The sequence below is a fragment of the Bactrocera oleae genome, chromosome 5 (genome assembly GCF_042242935.1).
Source record: "Bactrocera oleae isolate idBacOlea1 chromosome 5, idBacOlea1, whole genome shotgun sequence".
Lineage (NCBI taxonomy): Eukaryota > Metazoa > Arthropoda > Insecta > Diptera > Tephritidae > Bactrocera > Bactrocera oleae.
In genome coordinates this window covers 43,186,033-43,203,116 of record NC_091539.1, presented here as the reverse complement: position 1 = coordinate 43,203,116, position 17,084 = coordinate 43,186,033, and the positions used below count along the sequence as shown (strand labels likewise).

At 34.4% G+C, this 17,084-nt stretch overlaps 1 protein-coding gene across 1 annotated transcript; it reads left to right on the top strand.

Annotated features, from left to right (window-relative positions):
• The first annotated feature begins 10,155 nt into the window (after window positions 1-10,155).
• Window positions 10,156-12,571, top strand: LOC106627891 (uncharacterized). The gene is made up of 2 exons (XM_014248208.3): window positions 10,156-10,490; window positions 11,337-12,571. Exons 1-2 carry the CDS (start codon window positions 10,373-10,375, stop codon window positions 12,377-12,379), a joined length of 1,161 nt encoding a protein of 386 aa, XP_014103683.1. The 5' UTR covers window positions 10,156-10,372; the 3' UTR covers window positions 12,380-12,571.
• Window positions 12,572-17,084: the final 4,513 nt, after the last annotated feature.

The following is a 17,084-nucleotide window of genomic DNA, read 5'->3' as shown; positions in this document are numbered from 1 at the left end:
ATGATTATAAAATTATTAGCGATTATTAACGCATCAATTCTCTACAACAAAAAAAAAAACAGTAATTACTGCTTAACCTTGTTTTCTATATTTTTTAATAATATTCTTCCTAAATCAACATAAAAATTAATAATTTAAATTTGGTTATCAGTTTTGAAAATATATAATAACCAAGCAATTTTAATATCTTCAATTAATTCCTCTTTAGTAGAATATAGTCCGTCAAACTCAAAAACTTTGCGAAACAACCATTTTGTCCTTTAATTCTCGACTTAAACACTCGGAACTTAAAATGGAGAAAGAAAGTTTCCAGTGCGTTTTTATATGCATTTGTATTCATATTAGTATTCAAAATTGCAGTTCGCAACGTACCATATTACAAGTAGATGATGACTCCTTTCGAAGATTATGAAAATAATAATTGTATCCATCGGACTCTTCTTAATTAATTGTTTTTCGTCTGAAAAAATAACCTAGCGCCAATCAGACTTTAAGGCTTTGTGCTCCGATGCACTGTCGTGTTTATTTACGGGGAGCATAAAGCGGTGATTTTTTCTTTAGTTTTAGTTGTTTCAAATATAGAGCATATCTTAGCACCATTTGAACAATAGATATGGTTACTTTACTTGTATGCTTTTTTCGAAATTGCTCACTTGTTGACATCGGAAATAACTTTATTGTTACCGTCTCTTTAATTTCGGCCATACTCCGACTTATTACCCAAAAAATTGTATGTAACTTTTCGACTTCTGCCAATTTTTTTTGGTCATTCAATTATTGAAAGCTGTAATTCTTCATAATCTTTGATTATTGCTTTCTCTACAAAAGATAACTAATTTCCTTTAGCCATATTAAAGAAAATAGAGCACTTAGGCAATACAACAAATTCGGTGTCAATACGTATTCAAACTCTGAAGATAAATGCAAATCAAATACATTCTTATTGCATTTTTTTATAACCAGTGATTGTTCATACAAAGATGAGAAAATTGCAAAATAATAAAGTAGCTGAAAATTAAAAAAAGAAATCAGAAGCAGTTATATTAGGCCGATGAAGGTGTGCTAACCTGGTGACGCGCTGTATACATAATTGCGCATGATAGAGCGGCACTCCTTTTTTTGGTTTTTGACTTTTTACTACCAATTTACATGACTATATAAAAATGTAGACATCGGATAGGACCTTCCAAAATTTCAAGGCCACTTACTACTTAACGATATTGTTAAAAAATATTTAAAGGTATGTTGCGGACCCATTGAAATTGTATGCCTACGAACCACTCAACTAATCTTAACCAATTTTGTCCACGCTGTCATTTTAGCTGAGTTCGGAAATTGTCGAAATACAAGTATCAAAAAATATATGTACATATACTATAACCGCCGTTCCATATTCATATTTATTAATTGTTCATATTTATTATATTTATATTAAAACAAAAGTCGTAACTTTGTTATAAAGTAATCATCTCTGAACTTTTATTAATCTACAAAAATAAGAATCAACAATGAATGGCGTCGGTCTATAGGTATAACGAATATCGAGAAAGAAACGAAAAATATATGAATGAAGTTCTATATCTCTTTTTAATTCAATTCAATTATTTCTATATTTTAACATAGTATCGGTATATTTTTAATTCGTATCCATTTCGGTATTTCCGGGCGAACTGCACTAGCCGATACATGCCCTAAATAAGCATGGAAATAAGTATTAAGCAATGCAGCATCACATCCCACATAAAATTGCATTCCTTATGAATTACATATAAATTTTACAAATGAAAATGTAAAGGAAATCAGCACTATGTCACTTTCCTGGCGCGTTATATCTAAATACTTATACATATATGCATTTATGTAAATGTTTGAAAAACTCCCTATTGTCTTCCGCATATCCATATAAAAGTGTCACAAAGCAACTCTGACACCTTATTCAGCACAATAACCGTACAACGCATACTTTCTCGCATGAATTATACAATATACTTTATATACAATTCATACATAAATATAATTTTTATACCCACAAGCCATGTAACGCAATAGCTGTTTTTCGCCATACTTGTTTGGTCGCTCGTAAATAAAATATTGTATTATAATTCCCTATACCGTTCTTGTGATCTCAAATTCATATAAGATTTATGTTATAAGACCCACAATCCAAGTGGAACCATGTTCTCTTTTCATGCAATGGTATTTTTTCAAGAACTCAGGAAAATTGTTTATGCCAGAAGCCAAGATTGACGGATTGCTCAACTTTGTTACAAATCAAGCGACTGCATCGCATTTGGATGTTATGCAATAATCGGTTCCGTTTGTATTTAAACATACCTTATTTGCTGTATTGTATTTATGAATATTTATGTAGGAACAACGTATGTTGAGCACGTCGGTTGGCAAAGTCAAACAAATCAATCGGCGCTCGTGGCATGCAAAAATATGTGCACATTGGCGTAAATGAGGCATAGATTAATAAAGAAATTTTTTAATTAGTTTCCAAAATTTCTTACCTTCGCCAACGTGCATGGACTGATTAATACTCGTCTATAGTGTAGAATTATGATTATTGACTATTGAATGAAATAAGAAAAGTATTAAAAAAAATTTTTACGAATTTCGTTTGTAACACATTTTTTGCTAATAATACTCTTCTCCTTCAAATATAAGAATCATGAATATATTTTATAATCAAATAATCACATGAGTGCTTTTTTCGACGTCAATAGAAAAATGCACTGGGCAAGATATACATATATGCGAGTATATTGTGCTCTATGCAGTTTCTTCACAATTTTTCAGAAATTCTTAAACAGTGCTTACGCCCTCTATTAGCCGATGCAGAGGTCCGAAGATTTTCTCTCTGCAATTACATCACTCTCAAGAATCCAGCTCATTTTATTATTTTAGTCCTTGGCGCAGAGTCACATAAAGGGCATTTTTATGTCGACCATATTTTTCTGTGGTCTGCTGTAGCCAATACAAATTGTTACTGGCAGTCTTACTCTGCTTTAAATATGTTAATTATTTATAAATCGGAGCCTATTAGGTTATAATAATTGGAAGGAGTCAGTAGTACCTTACAATATTTCCATTTTCCGTTGCTTTTCCTATGAAACAATCCCCCGCTGATCTGCTTTGCCAGCAATTACAATATAATATAATAGATTAACAATTTCATGGTACACTGAACATTTAATTTCATAGGACGACAGCAATGAGTTCATTATATTATAATAGTTGCGTTGTAGGTTCATCTCAGCCGGTCATAATTATACCCTGAACAAGGTATATTAACTTTGCCACGAAGTTTGTAACACCCAGAAGGAAACGTCGCAGAGCCTATAAAGTACAGGGTGGCTCACGAATTGTGCTACAAAAACAAAGCGTAATAATTTTTTTTTAATCAATGCGGCAAATTTTTTTGTATTGTGTAGCAAATTTTTTTAATTTCATTTAATTAATTACTTTTAAAAATTATGGACCCTAAATGACCTTCATGCTCAGCCACGCATATGCGACACCTAATTAGAAAATTATTCATTGCCGACTGAAGTTTTGGAGTCGGCGTTGCCTCAATTATCGATTTAATGGACTGCTTCAATTCAGTCAGGTTTTGGGGTTTTATTTTGTACAGCTCTTGCTTGACATAACCCCATTAAAATAAGTCTGGTGCAGTCAGGTCAGGAGACCTTAAGTTTCTTGATATTAATTTGTTTTCACCGCAATAACCGGTCTGGCTATTTGTGCAGTTGCATCTTGCTGGAGCCAAACGCCTTTTAAAGCGTTACGTCTTCCGAAGAGTTCTGGGTAAACAACTCATTCTTCATCATCTTTAAATAACGGTGGCCATTGACAGTTACTGTTACACCGTTTGAATTCAAAGAATTATGGCCCGACAATACACCTTAATGAAACTGCGCACCACACAGTGACTAGTTCTGGGCGAAGTTTCATCTCGTGGAATATTTCTGGATTTGATTCACCTCATATATGGCAATTTTACTAGTTTACATTTCCGTTTAGATCAAAATGGTGCTCATCAGACATAAATAGGCAATTTATCAAGTCATTGTCTTCTTCGGCCATTTCAATCATTTTTTGGTAAAATTTCAGGCGAATAGGCAATTCTAGAGAGTTTAACCGGCTTGTTTTTGAACTTTGTACGGCAACAGGTTTAAGTCATCACGAATTAGCCGTTGTTATGACCGTCTGCTAACTCCAAGTTGCGCCGATAAGTTGTGAGTGGAAATTCTTAGATTTGCCTGAATAGCAACAACCGCGATTGTTTCTTGAACACGAACATGCGGATCTCGATGGTGCGGTCCCCTTGCGGTACTTCCAGATTCGGCAAACATATTTACCAACCTCATAATGGTCCATTTATACGGGATGTGCCGCCAAAATTCCGTCTGCATTATCCAAACCCTCTTCACAGTATCCCTAGCATTAATTTTAAAAAAATTAAAAATAACCCGCCAAATGAAAAAAAAGTAAATCGATTACTCACACAGAAAAATATTTATTACAGTTTGTTTTTGTTGCACGATTCGAAGCCACCCTGTATATATAACGAAAATTCGTCATAGACTATGGCATGGATTATTAGCCAAGGCTACGCTATAATTTCCAAACATATTGTTCAGATCTATAGCATATATTTAGCTGACATACAAAACCAATGGCCGGGGACCAATTAAAATCAAGATAAAACTCTTTTTATACCCTGATACAGCTGATGTGAACGGTTTTTCTTGTTTTTCTTTATAAAGATCAAAAAAGTATGGAAGTTTTTTATATTGTTGTGTTTTCGGCAAAGTTTGTGGACTACAAGTATTTTCAGTGAGCAACAACCTTTAAACGAACAGCCGATTGACTAAGGTGTGTAATGATGTAGCCACGTTTCATCCGTTGTCAGCCATGGGCTCAGAAACATGTTGTGTTTGAAATTTTATTATTAAATATTTTTCAGCCCCTGTAGTATATTATAGTTTGATAAAACTTGTACAAGCTGGAGAACTCTCTGCTTCGAACAACTTACGACCTGCTTCATGAACTATAATCCACGTCTTCTATAATTCAAATTTTGATAGAATAACAAGAAAAAACGTTAACTTCGGTTGCATACCTTTCACAAATACAAAAGGTTCCTTAGGAGACTTGATCCGTTCCAAATTTCGTGAAGATATCGTAGAAATATGTCGTTAAATGAAAAATTTTTCCATGCAAGTACTTGATTCCGATCGCTTAGTTTTTATGGCATTTATATGCTATAGTAATCCGATCTGAACAATTTCTTCGGAGATTTCATTATAGCCTTAGATAATGATCCGTTCCAAATTTCGTTGAGATCTCGTAAAAATATGTCGTAAATTGAAAAAGTTTCTATGGCTGCTAAATGCTTTAGTGGTCCGATATCGGTCATTCTGACAATGGAGCAGCTTCTTGATAAAATGTTATATACTCAATTTAAGATCGATATCTCAAAAACTAAGAGACTAGTTTGTGTATATACAGACGGACGGACGGAAAGAAAGACATGGCCATATGAACTCAGCTCATATTGCTGATCATTTATGTATATATTTTATAGGGTCTCCGACGTTTCCTTTTGGATGTTAGAAACTTCGTGGCAAACTGTTAGTGTATAAACCTCTAGCGAGAAATTTGCTTTTGAACTGCCGAATAAGCCCACTTGTTGGTAAAAGTGTGTCCACGTTGGGTTTCACAGTTAAAATTGCTTTCGGTGTTAATACAAAATGGAGACTACTAAAAATGGAAGATATTTATTTTGTAATACGGAAATTTCACGAAAAAAGTAATACTTCACTATTTGCAGAGTTTGTTTGAAGACAAACTTCTCGCTCAGAGCATTCCATTACGTCAATAAACATTTATGAAGTCTCTAAAAAATGGGAGAATGTTCAGATAAAAACTAAGGAATACAAAAAAAACTTCCAGCTTTGCATAAAGTATAACATTGTTTCGACACACTCACACTTAAAACATTATAATTATAAATAGGAGAAAAAAATCGATAGACATCGAAATGAAACATCTCAGATGATGGTTTATGTCCAAAGTCTTGGATGTTTTATTTGGAATATGTTTTTATTGTGCTTACTGGCACTTGTGCAAGTATGCAAATATCACAATTATTCACTACAAATTGACCTACTGCTGTTAAAGTCTTATAACGACAATAAAAAATATTTAATTTCAATATGTAGATATATATAGTTATGTGTATGCAGTTTTTGTGCCTAACATGGATTATGTCAATTACATTGACCATTGGCCAACAACTTAGTTGTGTATTAACCACAATAGCACAGAGCCAAAGCAATGCCCCGATCAATGCTAACACACTCAAGTATAACTTGTGATCACATATCCATATGGCATATTACATATTTAGATTAAAGCGAAATTAAGTTATATATTCTTATACATAAATGCGAACAGATACATTTGAAATCTGGAAATCCATTTTGACGAATAAGAGAATGGACTTAACGCTGTTAGCTGTTGTCAAGGATAATGATAATATAGTTCGAAGATCCAAAGATCACATTCAAATAATACGCGTTTTTATTTTCTCTTAGTATGTTGTGGTGGAAAAACTTTTAGCCACATCGATAGTTTTATAAATGTTTATCGTATCCCAAAGATAAAAAAGAAGTATAGATTCCCATAAACGTTTTTCAACTATCATTACTAGAAATAAGATGATTGCATATATAAGTCATTGAATACGATTAAATTAATTATAATTACAATAGTATGTTTAAGTACGATTGAACTGACTATACCTATGTATAACGCAATCTGAAAACGTAGCCGGCCAACGGTTTGCTTAACATACAACGGAAAGCGGTTAGCTATTTATTTCTACTAACGTGGTTTGATTTAAACAACCTTCAAGCCAAATTTAGATAATCAATGCGCAAAAAAAGAGCTTTTATAAAGATTTTTAGCTTGATTTTAATCGGTCAGTTTGTAGCAGCTATTGCTATAGTGATCCGATCTGAAAAATATGTTCGAAAATTGTATCGATGCCTTTAAAATTGGCGAATTTCGTGAAGATTGCTTTTCAAAAAACAAATAGCATCTATATGCTATAGCTGTCCGATATCGGCCGTTTCGACAAATGAGCAGCTTTTGGGGAAGAAAAAGACGTTTGAAAAATTTCAGATCCTTCAAAACTGAGGGACTAGTTCACGTATATAAGTATATGCAGAGAGACAAGCGAACAAACATGGCTAAATTGACTTAGCTTGTCACGCTGATTATTTATCAATATACTTTATAGGGTCTCCCGCGTTTCCTTCATGGTGCTACAAACTTCGTGGCAAACTTAATATATCCTGTCGAGACTTCATTCTTTCAAATCGGGCGATGTTGGTACTATCGCGCGTATGCACATGGAACTTCGTGTGTGGTTTCGGAGTAATATAATATTATCTAGTAAACTACGTACGACAATATTAGAGCCGTAGAGGCCTTCCTCAAAAAGGTGATACCAAAGGTTGGCCCAGTGGCTGCAATTATGTTTAATATTTTCAATATTTATTTTTTATACTCTCAAATTTTAAACATGTAAATAAAAAAATTATGAAAGAGAGAACTTCGATTTTTTCCTAACTATCTGAGTAAATTATCTAAATCAGACCTTTTTGAGCGCTCTTGAAAGACTTAACCACTTGTTTTTTACTTTTAAACAAAAATTCGATTTAATCTAGTAGAAAAACTGTTTTGGGTCTTAAACGGTGTCCTCGGAATATGCACAGAAGTTAAGAGCAAAGAGGATAATAAAAGCGGGTTTTAACCTTAAACTGTCCGTAAGCAGCCTTGGGAAAAGACACGGTCACACCTAGAAATTGTAAAAATCCTACTTTCTTAAATCTTTTTAAAGTTTTTGATTGGTTTGAAATTGGTCAATAAAAAGTTTTTCTCAAGAGTTTGATCTCCTATCTCACAGAGATCCAAATAAAGCGGTTTAAACACAAATATCACACTCCTACCGTTTATCAGCGCTAATGCGTTGCTTAGAAGTAATTAAGCAAACAATTACAAGCTCAAATTACAAATATACATAAGTACATAAAGCTCTTTCGCTACTGTTAAACAACTTAATTTCAATGTTAAAGCTTAAATATGCAAATTCACATCACTATTCGTCGAAAATCAAAAGACTTCACGTTCGTTCGCTTTCGCTTCCATAGCTTTGGCAGCCAAAGACAGTACATTGTTGGTGGCCAAGTAATGCCAAGTTCAATGTCGCAGCTAACATTATTAAGACTACTACGGTTATATAATATACCATATGTATGAACATATGTTAAGATTACGACTCATTATACATGTATGTATTTGTGTGATTTTAGTTTGTTTTGAGAGAGTAAATGTGAAACAAAAAAAGCAAGTTTGGCTTAAAGATCGCCCATCGGAACTTCTTTTTTAACTTTGCGCGTTATGGCTGTAAATAGGTAGGTACTAATTGTGTCTTCAAAAATACAAAAATATTCCCTTAAGAAAAACTTCATAAGCAGCTAATAATATTTTTAAGATTTCTGTGCATTGATTGGTCATCAAATAATTAGTCAAATGATGTAATAAACAGGATATGAATTTTAAAAACATTACGGTACCGATATGAGATATTAATTTACAGATTCACGGTCTAATTTGTAACAATCCATTAAACCCAACGGATCATGGTCCTGTATTTCATAAAATCCATGCTGTTGTGCAGCTGGTCTTAAATGGTGAGGGAAAGCCAATGACAATTTAGCTTAAATAGTATTCACTAGCAGATTCATAGAAAGGCCGAGTTAAAAGAATCCGAAAAAACAAGACCTCCGAAAGATATTTTATATAGTTTTCGTACGTTTCTGAAGTGAGGATTTTAGTTCGTGGGAAATTGAGAGATAGTATATGGGTCGGTAGTTGCAGAAGGACCTCCGGTTAGTCGGTAGTGAATTAAAACTTATTGCGCGAGTTTGACGAACCGTTAGATGAAAAAAAATTCCCAATATAATTTCAAACATTGCATTTGTTACACCAAATCAAGGTTGGGTTAAGACGGTGATTTTTATTCATAGGAGTAATAAAGGTTAGGCAGAGGATTTTTTGTCATGCCAAGTTAGGCGAACGAATAATAGATTGACTAAAAGATATGATGGTACTTCAATGATCCAGACAGTCGATCGCCCGTTTGTCCTCATCTGGGTAAAATCTGGTTAAATTTTTGTTCAAAGAAACAATTTAGGAGCATGGCGTTCTGAAAAAGATTTGAAAAAAACGTATTCATTTCGAAAGCTTTACCTCTGAAGAGGCCAATTTATAGTTTAAGCAAATTATGTACGAGTATATAGATACCTATGTACGGAATCTACTCAAATTGTCTGCTTTGTATCGATTGACTGCAAATATTTCTTGTTAAGTTTAATATCAAGTATTTAATGGAATTTGTCCTATTCCTCCTTCATTTGTCGTATTAAATAAAGACGTATGCGACAAATGGTAGTAATTCGACCAAAATTCTGGCAGAATTTTGTGTAAACTACCTATTATACAACCACATATAAATACAAGTCCGATGTTGTAACCACATGCAAACACATCTCTTACAAAAAAAGGCAGTCATTGACCGCCAAGAGCTAAGAAAGCATTTCTCATGAAATTTGCCTAAGCGCAGGTTAAAGGTGGACAATTGAAGTCCGAAATTGTCGCCTCAGCGGACACTCACTCGTTATTACTGTAAGAATTCGTGAGAGGAATAAACTTATTATGAGTTGAGGTTTGTTTATTTTATCATTTTGAATAAATTAAAAATACTACAATTGCGTTGAGGTGCTTTATTAATAACCATAATTCGCTTAGAAGGTCTATGCAAAAATGAAAAGCATGGCTCATCGCTTTGCTTGAGAATTCACAAACCATACACACATACATACTGTGTACGTACAAACATATGTACATGAAAAGGTGACAAAAGCTATGGCAAACATAAAAAGTAAATCTCAAAGCTAAGGAGATGAAAGAGATTTGGTAAGAATTGTGCTAACTATGCAAATATCCATCGATTTCGCTCAACTCTGTGGTTTACGGTCATTCATTCGCACTAAGCCACCTCAACACACACAGACGCATCCAAGCATAGACACCTGCTAAAATATTTCTCACTTTTGCAATACGACTTTGCTCTATCTTCGGGGTTTGGCCGCGGTTTAAGTTGCTAATTTATAAAAACCTCAATATTAGTACGAAATCGTTTGGCAAATTGTGAAGGCAGCAGCAACAGTGAAATAGTGACGGAAGTAGAATTCTTCGATTGAATAATTTACGTTCTTAAATTCAAAATATAATTATGTCAAAGCTTGTAATATTAGTTCTGTTATTCGGAACCACAATGGTCCTGTGGCAGCAGGCTGAAGCGAAGCCATTTCTTTTCTTGCCAGCGAATTTCTTCGTTTTGACAACGAGAGGTATGTATGACTGTAAATATATACATATGTATATATATAGTACGAAGGCGAAAGTTTTAACAGAAATGAATGAAAGTGGTATTCACAAATCGGTGATAAATTTATGAACGCGAAAAATAATTAATAAATAAATATAAATCTCGCAAAAATTGTTGGAGAACCCTCTGATTGATGTTTGGCCGTTGATATCCAAAGGGTTATACATTTTATGACTTACGGTTAAGGATTCAATGACAAGCCTTTTCAGGGCTTTGGTGATTTGATAGTCTTCCAAATGGCAGTCGCTATTAAATGACATTTCTTGTTTTGAGCTCTCGATGCAGTTAGCAGTAGTTAAGTTACATTGGGCTAAGTTGATCGAGTTATTTGAATAGATTATGTCGAAACTAAGTAACGGGTTTCATTAACCTACTTATCAGTCCAATGAGGTACTCCTAGAAATCTCACGAGAAAATAGCTTTCAATTGTCTTGGTATAAATTTAGAGACCACAGACCTTCTCAATAGATTACCGCTTCTATGCAGAATTATTTCTGTTGTGTTTTTTACTGGCGCTTATAACTTTGTAATTGGTATGTGGCTTGGAAGAAAAGGGAAGAAACAAGGGAACAGGTCTGCGTTTGACTAGCGTTGATCAACCACTGTATTTTCGCAGCCGCAAAATCTTTGAACTCGAGGTATATCGTAAGAGATACGGTGGGTTCTTCCTCATAAAGGTTCAAAATTCTCTAATTGTGAGTGCTTTGACTGGTTATTGCCCAATCGGTGATCACTTGGTGAAATTAAAAATATTATTCTTATTTTTTAAAACTTGGTAACTCTTAAAAGACACATCTTTTTCTTCCAGCACCATCCACTGACAGTACTTCGTCTTCAAGCTCAACATCATACTCCTCCTCATCAACATCTTCAGCATTCGGTGGTCTTTTCCAATTGCCGATAAATATTATAAGTCGAAAATTGAATTTCATAAATAGTTTACTATCGAGTTTTAGTGGTGGCGCTGGTGCCGGTGGTAATATTGGTGCCAGTGGAAAGATTGGCGGTAGTTTTGGACTTGGTTTCAAATTCAACGCAGGAACCACAACGTACAGACCAAGCACAACCACTGAAGATACAAATACTGGTTTTACGCCACAGTCTACAACAAATACTCCAAAATCCACAACTGGCAACACCATTGATAACAGCCGAGACTCAACAACTACAACAACTACAGAAAAGTTGTTAATTAGTCCAACAACAGAAGCTTTGAGTAGCTCTACAACAGAAAGCAGTCTGGCATACACCAGCTCCACTTCGAACTCGATTGCTGATACTACGGTGAGCAGTGTTACCAGCGTTAAACCCACATTAGTTACAGAACAACCCGTGCTCACTGAGATCACAGACAAAATTACATCTAATCTCGCCAGCAGCACGGAGTCGTTTGTGAGTACTACGACGGACACTGTCAGCACAATTAAAGCAATAATAACACCAACAACCGAAAAATATTCCATCGACGTCGATTCCACTCCGGATCCGATCTGGAGCTCCACAACCGCCACTGTGACCGAAGATAAGTCAACAGTGGTAGCACAAAGTCCAGCGGTTGTCACAACAACCGAAAAAGTTGCCGAAGCTGTCACCTTCACCACTGAACGGGTTGAAGATAACGGAAGCACTATCGGTATTCTTGACCGAACAGATAAACCGGAAGCGGAAGTAGTAACGGTTTATAGTGGGGGTAATAAAGGCTCCGTTACAGGCGCTGGTTATAATTACGAAAAGCATGAAGTGAGCAATGGCGTAAGTGGGAGTGGTTATGCCTACCAGAAACCACGTCCGGATTATGAAAATGAAATTTTCAACGGTAATCTGAATAACATGTATTTGCCAGTTCTATAAGTTAGTACCGACTGTGAATATAATATAAAGCAGTAACGACTTCAAACAGTGACGATTCAGAATTATGCCAGTTTATATTAGTGTCTAGTGTGATACGACAACGAAAATTAATGTATATTTTTATATATAAAATTTTATAGCTCTTATTCAAGTTTTGCCAATACAAATAAAAAAATAAGAGTAAAACTAAAATCAGTCGATAGTTTTATATTTTATACAAAACACCTCACAGTGACCTTGCGCCACAGCATTGACAGCAAGAAGACAAAGTACATACTTGTATGTATGTATAAAGCGTAAAGAACAGGCAACTCGTGATTATTATTCAGCTTAAACGCATCTGATAGTAATTTATTTAGTTTCTGGCGAATCTTGAGTTTTCCTATTTCTCAACTAATTTGGTTTCATGTGCTCTATTTTAAATTATTAGACTATCTTCAGGTTTCAGGTGGTTTCAGCTTTGTGTTTTGTTGTGTTTTTATTGTTTTAATTTATGTTTTCACTTCATGTTTTTTATTATGTTTTGTTAAAATTGTGCAGCGTGCACAGCTTAGCAAGTGAAAAGTTCGCTTTGTCGGGCAAATAAAAAAACAAAAATGATTATTTCGATGCAAACAATTGTTTGGAAAATTTCCTGTTTTATAATTTATTTACAGTTTAGTATAATGTTAATAATTTAAAATTCGGATTATGTTTGAATTATTTCAAGCTATGGTTAAGCAAAACTTTATTTAAGAAGAATTAAAAACACGCTAAGGTCGGGGTCGTCGTGAATTACACACTCGTAATTTATACAAGTTAAAGGTAGCTGATTCTAGGAGAGGGCACTGCTAGCTTAGTTAATAACTCATTTTGAGTTACGATTAATGATGATCAAAGTTTGCTGGTGCTCTAAAAATATCGAAGGAAGTATTGGACGTACCTTTAATGATATAATATTTACTTATTTATGTTTGAATAGCCAAAGATTGTTCAGGACTTTCAATTCGTGATTGTTTTTGGTTGATTGGGAGTTATGCAGATTTTTCACAAATATTCATTAAAGGTACGTTCAATACTTCCTTCGATATTTGTGTTATGACAATAGATGAGACATGGTTTGAAATATCATGAATTGCTACTGGGTTCAAAATGTTTGTGCCTGCTTCTCGGCTCAACGAATTATTCCCGATGTCAGTCCTCAAGAGAAAAAAGAAACTTAAGCGATAATGAAGAGGTAGTCACCGAATTTGAGACATATTTCGAAGCAATACCATTAGTCCCGGACTCATTTATTTAAACTGCGCTCCCCTTCGTATGAAGTTTGATCTCCATACGTAAATTATTGTGTGTTCGGTAGCTGTTTATTTACGACAAGTTTGTTTGTACATTGTTTCCATGAAGAAAATTTAGTGAGTTTGCTTGAAATTTTGTGTTTCCAATAAAATCACGGCTACGGATTCGTTAAAATTTTTTCCCGAAGCATTTTGAGGAGTCTACTTTATCACGAATACAAGTATTTGAGTGCCTCAAAGCATTCACTGAAGGTCGTGAAGTCATTCAAATCATGCCTCATGCAAGTCGTCCATACACCTGTGTTAATGGCTAATGTATTGTATAAATTAATTTTAGCATAACGTTTACGGTAGTTAATAAAATGTCGAAAGAATCATAAGCGTAATGTTTAGTATAGGGCTATGCTTCACAAACAATTGGTATAAATCAATTTAACTGGCATAAACAAATAAAGACAGGATAGAAAATAGATATTCCACTTTAGCGGAAAATGTAATAAATTCCAACGGATGCTTTCTTGCTGCTAATGAAGGCTACATTAAAAACCATAGAATTCGCTAAGTATGGTCTATGATCTCATAGAATTCTATATACAAATCTAAAAAAAATAAAATTTAACAAGTAAGGAAGGGCTAAGCTCGGGTGTAACCGAACATTCTATACTCTTGCAACTTGCAAGAAGTCAGATGGAAAGTCGGAAATCATTATATAGGGTATATGGGGGGCAGAGAAATAAAAGGGCTAATTGAATTAATTTTTGACATTGTTCAGTTATACTTGAGAACTTATTTTCAAGCAATTTATAATATGTAAATATTAAAATATATATGGATTCAAGTCAGCCAGACGTTTCAAAATCCTGAATATCAATTATTCATAGCTGAGGCAAGTTTTCACACGATTTTATCAATTTCAAGCAGAAAGATACACTGTTATTAGAAAAACACGCTCTCGCAATTTCATTAAAATAACTCCCACATTTGCCGATATATGGTATAAAGTCAACTGGAAGTTGGACAACCTTTATATTCGGTATAAGGGAGCTAAAAAAAAAGGATTGACCCGATTCAACCCATTTTTGACATATTGAAATATTATGATCAAAGAAATATTTTCCCCGAATTCTAGTAATATTTCATAAATTGACCGATATTTTTGACTAAAAGTCAGCCATACGCACTGGGGTCTACATATTCGGTGTGTGGGGGCTTGAACAGGTATGATCGGATTTTAACCAATTTTAGACCCGAGATGGCATACCTCAAAAGCGCTATTTGCAAAAAGTTTTAGTGGGCGTTCCAGTGGCCCGATTACCATCATCTACAATACCTTCTTCTTATGCTGCCAAGGAACATGTGTACCCAGTTTTATAAAGATATCTAAATTTTTATTCAAGTTATCGCTATCGATAGTCACTCGGATTTCAACTCCTCTCTTCATCCTAATCATTTATACATACCATTTATAACCCTATATCTAACTTGATTATTTTCAAGTGATTCAAACAACCGTTAGGTGAACAAAACTATTATACTGAGTAGAAATAGATGTAAAATTTTATAATAGATTATAAAAACAAAATAACCATTACAGATTACACACCAATACATGCGTGTTTTTGTTTGGTATGCTTAGACTATTAGCCGGAAGTATTGGTGCTAATTTGCTTAAAAACCTTAAGTAATTACGACAAGATTGGAGGGATGCCATTTTTAATATAAACAAAAGTGTAGATTTGTATGTATGTATATATGTATGTATATTTGGATATATTTACATATGAGATGAATGTATTTGAACTTAATTTTACCTTTATATGATTAATTTTGTGTTGGAAAACATTTTAATTGCTGTATTTAGTGATTCATCAGTTGAAGTGCATTCAGAGTAAACATTCTGTTTCTATTTAAATGTCACTTTAGTCATTTGTGAGGTTGAGCCGATACCACCTTCAACGTCAGTCTCGTTGCAAATTGTTATTTATGGTATGGGGTTTCTTCCCATTCCGATGCCATTATATTCGGTACGCTTTGCCAATTAACTATAGCACTATTTGGATGGATAATAGAATAATAGAGCTACAATTGAAAAAATTGGAACCCTAGGTTATTAAGCCTTGCCTACTTTTAAGAGTCCTCTCAAAATTATCAATATCAATTCCATATTAGACATCGGAGGTAACGGTAAAAATTTGAAATGCAGGCTGATAGAGAGTTTCATCGTTTTAACTAAAACGCATTTTTTGGCAAAACTTTACTTTATTCATTAATAAAGCTTTTCATGCGTCAATTATACCGATCTGCAACTTTTTTATATCATTTTTGTACAACTTACTGATATTTTTCGCCAATTTTCTTTCCATCGAGCATTCTCATGAAGTCTGAGCTTTCAGCGAATTTTGTTTTTTTTCGGTTTCGTCTCATTTTTGGACCGCCATTCACTAAATTGTTGAACAGTTTCGACACTATATTCATAAACCCACGTTTCGTCACCAGCAACGAAGCATTTGATAATTGTGGGTTCTCAGCTAAGTATGTTGTCAAGCATCTCTTTTGCGACCTCTAATCGACGTCGTTTTTGTAAAAGATTCAGGTCTTTTGGTAAGAGTATAGCACGTTTCATACCCAAAACCCTAACCAAAATGTAATGAGCAGATCTATAAGAGATATTAAGATCATCAGCTTTGTCAACGATTTACAAGTACTGTTTCCTGAATTTTTTCGATGTTATCGTCATTAACAGAGGAGGATGTAAGACTTGCATGATCCCAGTTTGCGATGACTTCACGACCTTCACTGAATATTTCATGATACTCAAGTAATTGTGTTCGTGATAAAGTAGACTCCACAAAACACTTCTGCAACATTTTCAACGATGCCATAGCCGTGATTCCATTGGAAATACAAAATTTCAAGCAAGCTGGTTGTAAAATTGTTTTCATGGTTTGCCAGACAAACCTGACAACTGTTTATGTTGTCAAACACACACTAATTGGCATATGGAGCTCAAACTTCTTACGAACCAATTCGTTTGCATATCTCCATCCGTTTACGTTTGCCAATTTTCGATGACACGGTGCAGCATTTCGGCCATAGTGTGCTGAATGTTGTCTTCGAGCTCCTCGAGCGTTGCTGGTTGATTGGCGTAAACGTTTGATTTAACATACCTCCAGAGAAAATAATCTATAGGCGTTAAATCGCATGATCTTGACGGCCATTTGATTGGGCCATTTTTTCGAAATTAACGAGTCGCTAAACTTGGCACGCAATGTGTCCATGTTTAGAAGTGAAATATGAGGCGACGCACGTCATGTGGGAAATAGAGATTGTACGCGTCGATTTCATCAAATTCCGGGAAAAAGTCGGTCAACATCGGTATATAACGCTCGCTATTGATGGTAACGCAATTTCCTGCCTCATTTCGAAAGAAA